At 30.4% G+C, this 13,033-nt stretch overlaps 1 protein-coding gene across 1 annotated transcript; it reads right to left on the bottom strand.

Moving 5' to 3' along the window:
- Nucleotides 1-3,647: 3,647 nt before the first annotated feature.
- On the bottom strand, nt 3,648-12,997 carry LOC113551285. The gene is given in 9 exon segments (XM_026953445.1): nt 3,648-3,996; nt 3,998-4,135; nt 4,249-4,430; nt 5,168-5,666; nt 5,731-5,831; nt 6,898-6,996; nt 7,405-8,252; nt 8,329-8,559; nt 12,613-12,997. Coding segments are annotated over 9 exon segments (2,403 nt in total). The 5' UTR covers nt 12,647-12,997; the 3' UTR covers nt 3,648-3,725.
- Between the last annotated feature and the right edge of the window lie 36 nt (nt 12,998-13,033).

Raw genomic sequence — 13,033 nt, 5'->3', positions numbered from 1 at the left:
GTAGACTTCAAATTTTAATTAATTGTTCAAAAAGTAAAAATATATCAATGAAAATTGAATTTTGTATTGAAAATGCTAATGAACATTTGATGAAAATTTCAAGTACCTATCCGAGCTATTTTGTTTTTGTTACACTAAATTTTTTAGATTTCATTGAATACTGGTTCTGCGTAAAAATCCCTGTTTTATTTTTATATTATTTATCTCCGAATTGATAATATGTAGTTATAATGAGGCAATTGCAATTGCCTTTCCGAGTGATCTACTTTTTCGCCAAAAACGACCTTTCCGTTTACCGCCAATACAATAATATATATTTTCTTTTTCGGCCACCACAAATTTCAGTTTCTATATTTTGGTAACCCCTGATTGAAAGAATTAAAATATTATATAGGTAATACGTTAAGTTTATCACAGATAATATCTTCACAATCATGTGTTTTTCTCTATTAATAGAAAAGAGAAGAAAGGTTACGTTCGAAAATCATGCGACAATTGGCAATAAAGATAAAGCTTTTCTGGTTTGATCTTTTATACTTGTATAGATTTTACGATACTTACTACATTTTAGTTTGTGTTGAAGTTCGTGATAAAAAAAAGTACACTCCGCACAATGGAAAATATAATTGAGAGTAATCGTGGTAAAAAGCAGTTGATTTTAGATAATTTTAAATTTCGAATTGGTTCATCTAATAAAGGACTTATTCGTTGGCGGTGTACAACTAAAAACTGTACAGCAAAAGTTTAACCAGCTGAAAATTATACAATTATTAACAATACAAATACACCACATCACAACCATGGTGAATATTCCAGCCAAGCATTGAAAAAGCAGGTTCTAAATACAGCATGGTGTAAAAGAAAAGCTATTGAAAATGTAAGTACCAGATCTAAAAAAATTATTTTAACTGAAATTGGAAAAAATAGTAATTAATCAGATATAACCATTAACGATGTAAATAGAATTAGAAAAAATATTTATGAAAACCGACGCAAAATTATGCCTCAACATCTTACTAATACAGCTGATACAACGAACTCAATTCGATTGACGTGAAAACCAAACAAAATCAAAATTGTTTATTGGTCAATGACGAAAAAGAAAATATAATATTTTCATGTGAAACAAATCTTGGATTTTTATCAACAGTTGATAATATTTATATGGACGGAACTTTCAATTATAGTGCTCGGTTTTTTTTACAATTTTTTTTGATTCATGGATATTTTAATGGTTACTATGTTCCATTAGTTTTTTGCTTATTACCAAATAAATGTAAACAAACGTAGGTATATTTATGTTTTTCGTGCATTAAGCAAAAAGTGTAAGGACTTGGGGTTAAATTTTTCTCCCACCAACATAACTTTGAACTTTGAAAGGGCTAATTAATGCAGTTTCTGAAATGTGGACGCAAACCAATATTTCAGGATGTCGATTTCACTAACCCAATCTTGGTACCGTAAAATACAAGAAATTGGCTTATAAAGTGTGTATAAAGACGAGTCATCTGAAATTGGTAAATGGTTACATAATATATTTGGCTTATTTTTTTTAAATCCGGAAGATGTAAGTGATTGTTTCATCGACGACTTTATGAGCGAGTGTCCGATTGATGAGAAAGGCTACAAAAGTTTACTATTTTGTAGAAACATATATTTCTGAAGATTGTATTTATCTTTCAAAGATTTGAGCACTTGCATCTTCAGAACTTACACGCACAACAAACGCCTGTGAGTCATTTAATGCACATTTTAAAAATAGTTTCTATCGACATTCGCCATCTATTTTACAATAGTTAAATGTTTTAATTGAAGAAATCCAAACTGACGTTTATTGCAAATTAAGAAGCGTCGATGAACAAAAAACACCGGGAAATCAAATTTTAAAAAGACAAAAAAAAAACCAGTATTGAATTGATCAGTATAAAAGGGGAGAAGTATGCCGATATACTTTTGTAAAATCAATAGCGTGTAACTATAAGAAATAAATGTTTAACTGTGATGTTTTTCTGTCGTAATTCGTAAAATAGACTATTTTGTAATAACATTATACAATATTCTATATAATTCTAATTTATAATAATTTTAATATTAAGTATCACTTGAATATGTTTTAGTAAAATCATATATTTAATTAAATATTGAATGCCTAATTATTTTTTTTTATTTTAAAAATCATTACTAATTATTAATAACTCCACTTGTTTACATGGTAAGGGGTTATCAAAATATAGAAACTGAAATTTGTGGTGGCGGAAAAAGGAACTGGCGGTAAACAAAAAGGTCGATTTTGGCGGGAAACGGTGACGCCCGCCTTTCCACGACCATACCTATATTTGTATATTACGACATATTCCATAGTGAATTATTTTTGCAATTCTCGGTATCTAAATTGACAAAACTACTTTATAGGGCTGCATTGGGACTCAGGAATAAACCATATATACCAGCTAGTATTCGATATCACTACATGTCTACATTAGTGACGGCTATCGGTGTATAATGAAACAATAGTAACCATTAAGACTTCACCAAAGGCGTAACCAATCCCTCCTCTTTAATGTAGGTATAACATACATGCTGTACAATTTTAATATTATGTAGGTATTTTTGTGTCTGTCTAACAGTATTGTATTTAATATCCAATGTCCAATAGTAGTGGCATATCCAGGGGGGTCATTCTCCCCCTCGTCGGCCGTAATTACTATTTTTTTTTTTCTTTTAAGATTTATATTTATTTGTATACATAAACGCATACTACAATATGTCTTATAAAGTTTTAAACGGCGCGTGTCACCTCCTCTAAATAAAATTCTGGATATGCCACTGGCCAAGAGTACTAATGTGTTATATGAATACAAAAATAATCTTTGTTTTTATTTACTTTCAAGTAGAAGACATGAAGAGAACACGAAGACCCACCCTTCCTTTGAAGGTATTACTTGAGAAAGACCTTTAACTATAGGATAGCTATAAATGTTTGCTATAATAAGCAAAAAGTATGATACGTTCTTGGCAGGGCCGTACTCGGAATACTATAAACTTACTAATAATTGTAACTCATTATAAATAAGTACATCTGTAATAATACATAAGGAAAATTCAACTTTTTTTACTAAAAAATTAAAACAACGTTATAGTATTATAATTAATTAAGTTCCAATTTTTTTTATTGGTCAATACAAAAGTTAAAAATAAACAAAACATAATCAATTAACTATTTTACAATGTTCAATATATTTAAAACTAATATTCAAATTAATACTTCGAATAAATGCAAAGAAATAATGAAAAATGATGAAGATCCAAAATGATCGTAACATTTAAATATATAATATTGTAATAGTAAATTATACACGACAGAGAATCGTGTTCATAAATATAATTTTCATTTGTACATATTTGTACACATACTATTTATAGGAACAAAACACCCAAGCATAATAATAACATAATGATATTCAGAATTAGAATCTCGTCGTCGATCGAGTCAAAACATTATCTCAATTGAACAGGAATACAATTAATAATAATTTATTACAAATAATAATAACGAAAACGTGAACAACGAGAGCAAAAAACGTTAAAAAGGTGTTGGAGAACGACGATCCGAGAACATTTCAAAAACACACTTATATTACCTATGCTGCTTAGTTGCGGTAGTAGTTCTTACATGTAGGGCGGGGGCGGGGGCCAGTTGCTTCGACTCTGATAAGTGTTTTGCATCAAAGGGTGCGGTGGTGGGTGATGCGGGTGCGGCGATTGCGACGGTCCGGCGCCGGCGTTAAGCCAATCGTTACTGTCAGTTGCGGTAGGCGAATACCAACCAGTTGTGGCTGAGGGGACAGAAATCGCACCACCACTACCACTGCTGCCACCGCTGTTGCTACTACCCGCTGCCGGCTTCGGCCAGTCGGGTCGGCTTCCGCCGTGCCCAGCCCATTCCTAGCTGGTGCGCTGTCTCTTAGACGGACCACCTGTAGATTGATATTGCTGGATTTGTTCGTCTTGCTTGGCTACCAGTGTTTTTAACTGGGGCAACACATGCGTGATATCTTGAAGCATGGCCATTGGTGTTTCTTCCGCGTACATCGACCTGAGGCGTCCGTTATCTCGCAACACGTTCAACTGTTCACTGTTAAATAAACGATGGACAGTTAATAAATTACGTCTAAACTTATTTCGGTCAGTATTAGATAAGAAGTATAAATATGATTAAAAGGAAAAGGATCCATCCGAGATACTTACGAATTTCCACTGAATAGAGTCGTTTTTAAGTATTTGTGCAAGACGTGCGCGCATCTAGAAACAGTGCACGAAGGCAACATCATTTGGACTAGGTCGTCCAAGGTTACCATCAAATCTGAATATATGTAAGGTTTAGCGTTTATGCAGTGGATCATTCTTCCATGTAGGGTTGCCTTTTGGATCTGTGTCAAAAAGTACAAATTAAACACATTAAAATAATAAATAAAAAAATAATTTTAGTTTTTAGTTTTTTGTTAATACCGCTCCATTTTCAATTTAAAAACTTACGGGTCTGTTATTTATTACAATTGATCAAATAACAAATATTTAAACAATTGTAAGAATTTTAAAAATATTTTACAAATATTTAATTTAAAGAATAACTTTATTACTAAGTATAAATACGATACATATTTAATTTTCAGAAAAACTACAAGGTTTATATTCAATGTTTCATTAAAAATATGTAAAACGTAGTAAATAAAATTCAAACCAAATTATTTTTTGAGTTCAATCCATATTACTATTTTATGTTTATCAATGTACATTATGAAATTTCTGTTATACGAAATTGGCCTAAGTTGATGCACATGCTAATTTTGTTAATAAAAATATACTTTTTAGAAGATTACGAGTGGAGATATTTTTTTGTCTACGAGCATATGTACAAGAAAAGTTGAAAAAATATTTTGTTTATTATCTTTGAGGATGATTTCAAATAGCAGAATAGTACCCACTTGTCTACCTTTATAAATATAAAAACAGTCATGAAATGATCCAATGTAAAAAAAGACATTATGAATTAAAAATTTATACTTCACAAATGTTGGAAAAGTATTATTATTTTATTTTAGGTAATTAGGTCCCACCACAACTTCAATTAATCTAAGAATATTAAAATATATTAAATATTATTAACCTTGTATGCAGCATTATTTGATGAATCATGTGCCCACATTCGTTCAGGTATTTTTGTTAATTCCCATCCAGAACTAGAGCGGATAGAAGTGTCTTGTACAGTATGAGGAACAGGGCTAGATGGTGGAGATGATAAGTCAATGATTTCAGTAGCTGGGGTTATTACGACCGGTGCAACATTTCTTAAGGCATTGCGCTGTTGAGTGTTGGTTAAACGACTGTGCACAGATTGGCCATTATATGGCTGCTGAGTTTGAGGAGTAGCAATCATTTGTGGCTGTTGATGTTGTTGTTGTTGTTGCTGCTGCTGCTGCTGCTGCTGGTGGTGCTGTTGTATTTGTTGTTGCTGCATCTGTTGTTGCTGTTGAGCTTGACTGTTATTACTAGAACGTTGACTATAGAATTGTCGCATTTGATTTGAGTGCGACATCGCATTACTATTGTACATGGTTGTCATACATTGGCTAATAGGCACAACATTGGAATACGACACAGCATTACTGTAAGCAAATATATATATATATTTTTTTTAACATATTTACAAATTTGATTATTAATACTTACCCAATTACTGATGCTGTATTATTTGCACGCACTAGAGGTGGTGGTGGTATAACATGATTCACACCATTCATGGAACTATTGCCTTGAGACATTGTTGAACCCTACAAATCCAATAAAATCACATCAAAAACTATTGATTTACTAATAAAAATATACGTACAATATACAGATGTGATCATGATTTAAGGTACCACTAAATATTTCAGTTGGATGACCTTGTATTAAAATGAATATTTTAAAGAGTCTAGGGCAAGGGGGTCACCAATTAATGTATTTTAAGGGCAACATTAAGAATCTAAAATTTTTTCGCGGGCCATCAAAATTTTAAGTACATATTATAATAACACATATAATTTTGTCATAATATATATTATTTATTCTTTGTCTGAAAGCCAGATAACCCTGGCCTAGGGGTTGACTTCTCTATCTTAGTCAGTTATGTAAATAAAAAGAAACTTTATACACAAAAAACGTATAAAAAAATAAATAAAAATAGTTTTTCCATTTAAAAAAAGTTTTAGCTGTATTACATACACACATACCAAGTGTAAGAAATTTGAAATTCATAAATACATGTATTTTTAAGTACCCCTTAGGCCCTCTAAAATAAAAGGTCATCCAGCTGAGATATTTAGTGGTATCTTAAATTGTGATCACTCTACATAGCCCACAATATTATAATAATATTAATAGTTTTAAAAATAAAACCCACCATTGAATCCATACTTTTTAAATTATTATCATACATAAAGCAAAACTTGTATTCAATATATTTATTTTTACTTGAAATTAACTTTTAAATGAAGCATCAAATAATATTAAATTATATGACTCGAAATATTAACAGCTGGTAAAAAGTTAGTTTTAAAATAAATTTAAAACAAATAAAAGCTGTACATTTTATTTTACAATTATTATTCGTTAATACATCAGCATATTACTTTAAGTTTACAAAACATGTAAAGTTTTAAATATAATGAAAACCAGTAATAAATTATTGAAATTAACAACCGAGGAATGATAATTACATTTAAAATTTTTTTAATATTAATTAAAAAATATAAAAAGTTTTCAGTGTGAGCTTTGAACCTCAGAGAATTAGTCGAGTATTGCTATACAAGAGATGAGTAAGGAGGAAAAGAATTAAGAAAGTTTAAAAATAAGTACCGCATTATAGCATTGAGCAGCTATACTTTGATTTCTGGACGCAATAGCATAGCCACGTGTTGTTTGCAAGGGCTGAGCCGGAGTGCTATATGAATTAACCTACAAAAACATTATTTATTTATTGAGAATCTAGGAGACACAATATTATAGAAAAATCGGTTTAAATGAAATACATGCTCGACACCACCACTGCTAATAGTATAAGAAAAGAATATTAAAAGTAACAAATAAAAACAAAATTTGCAAGTAAAAATTAAAGCCTTTAAATCATTTTATCCATTTATTATATTATCGTATTACTTTATTACTTACAAAATGTATAATTAATATACCTATTAATTTACAGACCCATTATTTATTAAAAGTTAGTATTAAAGAAAATGTTAAGCATAAAAAATCATTAATACATTTGAATAAGTTGTGAAAAACACAAGCAACAATTTTTTTTTTTTAAGAACTAAAAATACAAAAGCGATTTAATAAACTCAGTATAAAGGTAATACATACCATTTGATTTGGTGGCCATCCGTTTTGATAGGTATTCATCATTACTGGAATACTCTGTGGCATCACCGGTGCTGGTGCTGTCAAAGAGTGCGGAATAGTATTTTCAGGAGCAGGTACTTCAGGGGGGGCTCTGATCCAAGCACCTGGTGGATTAACATGGGTAGATTTTTGATTTGTTAGAAGTTGTGTATCGACCACCTTAGCTGGCCAATATTCTTCAAAATTTGTTTCTGGCGGAAAATAATTCTTGATATCATCGAGACTAGTCACCGTGCATGAGTCACTAGCAAACAATTCATTTCTGATACCCTGAACTTTACAACAGAACTTGAGATAGGCCAAATTCCAATTTTCAAGTTTCACAGCACGATGCCTTAAGTTTTCTGTTTCACCTTCAAAATAGAATAGCGGAACATACTTTTGGCCATCTTTAATGCAGTATGGCACAACAGATTCAGAATTGATGCGAATAAAACCGCATTTCTCTTTGCGGCCAGGAGTAATATTGCACAGTAATTTTTTATAACATACTTCTATGAATGTATAAAACTCGTGGACATCTTCTAAACGGACAATATAATCTTTGTTTGAATAAAACATATCTTTTCCATACAAACCATCACAATGTTTTATGTTGATATCATTTAATATTTTTGCTTCAGCATCAGTGATAAAGTGACTTCTTACTGATGTACATGTATAAATATCAGCATGTAAATAATGTAAATAGTTGCTGAGCAGCTGAGTTTCAGCCATCCGTACAGATACAAACTTCAATTCTTCACCATTTATTATACGAATAATGTATGGTACATGGTATCCTGCAATTGATTTCCAGGAAAATTTACCTATATTGCACAAAATAACATTTATTAGGTATATCTTTATAAGAAATTTCAACACTTGTATTTCCTAATTGCTTACCTCTAACACTATCTATATCTTCGCTATCTTTAGGTAATTTTTCTTGATTGTTCTTTTGTGTAATTGGTGCAATAGCCAAAGAAACTGCCCTACCAGCTCTGTTTATATAAACATTGGCTGGAGAATTCAGCTGTTTTGCTGCAGCTGAAGCATTTTTTTGAAAATTCTCTTTCATTTTAAGAGCCATAGCATTGATTTCAGGATCATCGCGTTCATTTTTAACACTTATACCTGTAATTTAATTAAATTATAAATAAATAATATTAATAATAAAATAAATCTTAAAAAAAAAAAATGTACAGATTTATAAAAATATGGAATAATTTAAAAGAATATTTTTCTTGTATTTATTTTTAAATACTTTTGCTGAAATCTATCGCCATCAAAAATCAAATAGTAATATTATGTCTAAATATTATACTTTAGAAATTTTATATAAAAAAAAAAATAGTGATCTTAGTAAATGTACATAAATTATAATAAATCTCGTAATCATATTAACTATTGGTGTAGATAACAATAGTAATAAAAACTTGTTACTAATAATTTAAACATTTTAAATATTTTCAATATTATGAAAAATGATAAAATCTAAATAGAACAGCAATCACTTTTAATATAGATATTAAAAAATAGGATAATAAAATAGATTGTCACAACCATAACTACCTGAAATTTAGAACACTCGGAGAGAAAGTAGAAGAAAAAGGTAGGCTTGTTAAAAATTGTAAGATTATGAATTAATTAGATTAAAAAAAAAAACAATTAATATTTGATTAGTCTACTTGGTTGCATGCTTTCTTCAACTAAACATGTCAAATACAAAAATATTATTTTATATTTTTAGTTACTCATAATAAAATTGAAAATGACACAAAAAAATAACAAAAACTTACGTTATAATACTTATTATCATAAGTTTTATTAGATATAATTTAGTAAGAATAAGAAAAGGCGCTAAAGTTTTTTAAAATTAACGCTAGTCACTTTTTTAAATACCAAGTAAATACAATTTAAAATATACGCCTACTTAGGTCTATAATACTTTTTAAAACTCTTTCTTAGTATTAAAAAAAAATAATTATAATATAATCTGTAGCTAACTAAATGAAAAAATAATAATAAAAAACTTCATTGTCAAAGACTAATTTAACAATATTAATATGTATACACATAATGCAATAACTAATATAATAATATTATGTAGGTATACAATTATTATCATTATTAAAATACAAAATAAAAATAAAAATTAACTAATTTTAAAGATAAACATAGGATGATTTAGATACAAATTATCACTACGGTTAATCATAAATAATTATAACACAAAGGATTTTAATTACTATAGCTAAAGATTTTAACTAGACAACAAGTTTAAAAATAGAAAATTCTATATTAAGACGTCAAGACGGCATATTTAGGTAAAAACAATATTAAAATCTAGTAAAACCAATAAAAGGTATATAATTAATGAAAATAAAATATTATTATCTTTTAATCTTATTATGTAAGGGTTATTTACAAATTTATAAATTATATTTATTACTTTAATTATATTTTAATGAATACAAAAATATTCCTGTATTTCTACCTGCTATTTTTAAATTAACAAATTAATGATTTCCTAATACAATTTTCGATAAGTGGAACAGTGATAAATTACATTGCTTTTATATTATAGAATACCAATTATTATAAGATTATTTAAGTTATTATTATAGTTAATAGAAATTATACCATTATTAACATTATTATATTTTTTTTAATTATTATTATTATTATTTAAATAAATAATCGAGATTTTAGTTATTCTGTTGTAATTAAAATTTTTTGGGGGATTTGAAATGTTTACGTATGTTGTTTATATTTTATAACACATAATGACATTTTCAAAATATTTATATTAATTTTAAACTATTTTGTTTGTTTACACAACGAACTTATTCAAACCATTATACGGTAAGGCGTGTTAAAAATGTTTATTGATTTAAGTTAATAAACATGATACATGATATAGATGCAAGTAGTTAAGATGAAACAGGTATAGAAAAATATTATTTACCATTATATTAATTTTAATAAGTAACAAATTAAAATTATTTTATATTATCCGTATAACCTCACATGGCCATACTTCTTTGGAGAATAAATTAACAAAAATAAAATAAGGCACTATTTTACGTAAGTACAAGTGAACATTACTTTGAGAACTATTCGACCGAAATTCATGGACACAGATTCTTTTTTGAATGTTGATATATGTATCCTAAACAAAATCTGAACGAGTAATTTCCGAGTACTATAAAACGGAGTACTACCCAAGTATTCAAATCACTTGTACTAAAAGAAAAATAAACCGCATTCGTCAAAACTGCTGACGGACGACTCAATCCTACGGATAAATTTGGCGCGAAAACGATCTTCAGTTTTTCGGAACGTGTTAATGATATTATTGTATCTTGGTTCATGGTTACACACAACGCTCACGTGTATTTGAAGGAGTGGGAGGTAAAAGTGGTAACGTCACATTTGAACGATTTTTTTTCGAGACACGGACAGTAGAAATAACCAAACGTTTTGAAGAATTTACGTCCGTTCTAGAATGTGAATTTTATAAGTCCCACGATATAACAATAACAAAATTGTTTCGAATTCCCCTCGTGATAAAATACTTTTTTCTTTATTTAATACACACATACACACCTAGAATACATTTATTCAGATTAGGGTAAGTTAACAAAATAGAAGGCCAAAGTAAATTGTAAAAAATCAGGGTACCAACATTACTTGCACAATGAACAATGCATTGTAATGGACATAATAAATAACCGATGGAGCACAAAAGTCAAAATAACAATGTTTACTCGAAATGCCCGAAAAGAATTTACAGTATTGTACGTGTTTACGTATATAAAACAAATTGAATCATATTCAGAACACTAGATAATCGTCATGATTATAAAATTTGTTCAAAATAATATGTACGTCAAACTACTACAACGTCCGATAACAATTCAGAATGCGATCCGTTCGCAAGGGATGAGGAATTCAGGAATGTCCAGCGTTTAAAATCATCTATAGCCATGGACGGGCATTGGGGGAGAAGATGCTTAGGAGTCACTTTACATTATAGCCTCCCTAAAAATGTAACCATATTATGTAGTCATTTTATCAGTTCTGAATTGCATCTAAACGTACGGTTCAAAACATCGTCGACTGACACGATTACACACACACACACAAACGTGCGCGCGGGAACACGCGACCGCGCACCCCTTCCCCTCCCTATCTATCATTCGACTGACCACAACATCAAAGGTGTCGGACGAAACGCGATAACAAAGGCCTTAAAACACGCGTATAAATGTGGTCAACGAACATGTGGATAAATTAGAACACGTGTTGATAATGTCGGGAAATTCCGGAACGATACTAGGTTTCGTGAGCAACGGTTATGTTATAGACCATCACCATCGCAGTATTAATTTTAACCAGAAAATCATTTACATTTTTAAGTTTAAATCGATCGTACGATCAAACTTTTAAACGTTAGAAAAGCATTACAATATAAAACATACGACTCGATTTATGATCTTCGCAATAATTGTATACAACATGAAAAGAGAAAGAGGAGAAAACAACGCTACACTAAAGAAACGTAATAAATTACGAGGGCAATAATTGTGTGCTCATTTTCAACGTTTTTAAAACTTAATAAATCGTAGGTACCTATAAAATAACATATTATAAATAAATGATTTATATACACAATGATTACAATTAAATCTAAATCGTTAAACCCACTAAAAAAAAAAACCGCAGTATTTCCTAGAAAAAATTACTGATCACCACTCCTCGCATATAATTTATGTATATGAATAAAATGCAAGGTACTGTATACACTTAAAATAAAAATTTTTGGCACTGTTTGCAACCGATATGGATAAACGATAATATTTTCACGTCACAAAAGTGAGGCACAAATGACCTTAACTTAAAAAACAATCAAGATGCCACTACAGTACTACTACATTCTAGTAGTATCGATAATATTATAAACATTACATGTGCACGTCCCGACACATATCGACAAAATAATAATAATAATAATAACGATAATAAAAATGACAATGGCTAATAAATAATCATTATTATTACGATTTAGGTAAACCGAATCGGGTGAAGCTTCCACCCGATCCGATGTGTGGTGTGTGTGTGTGTCGTAGTACACCAGTGAAAACGCATTACACGCCATAATCGTTAAAGGTCAGAAATCATTACCTTCGTTTGCGGGAACGCTGATAACAGAAGCCATCTTGTTAAGAGTCCTTCACCGGTGGGCTTGACGAGAAAACGGTGGTAGTGGCGAGAGGAGTGTGGCGGGGACGTAATACACGTCAGTGCTCGACAAAAGCAAGAAAATGCCGCGGCAGTTGCATTTGATTAAATACGAACAAAAAAAAAAAAAAAAAAACGTCGACTGTTAAAACATAAATAAATACGTATCGATAAAATGTATTCAACGGAGGCGCGTAAGGTGCGCGCGACGCTATCGGCGGCGGCGGCGGGCCAAGCCGGGAACGACGGGAACCGTGGAACGCGTGTCGGGTGGACGACACGAGACGAGCAATGTCGGCGGACGAGTCACGAATGAACTCGAACGGTGTCCGACCGGCTCACGGGCAATGGTGGGGGGAAGCGC

The sequence above is a fragment of the Rhopalosiphum maidis genome, chromosome 2 (assembly GCF_003676215.2).
Source record: "Rhopalosiphum maidis isolate BTI-1 chromosome 2, ASM367621v3, whole genome shotgun sequence".
NCBI lineage: Eukaryota > Metazoa > Arthropoda > Insecta > Hemiptera > Aphididae > Rhopalosiphum > Rhopalosiphum maidis.
The sequence above is the reverse complement of the archived record's forward strand: the minus strand, read 5'-3'. Positions and strand labels throughout refer to the sequence as shown.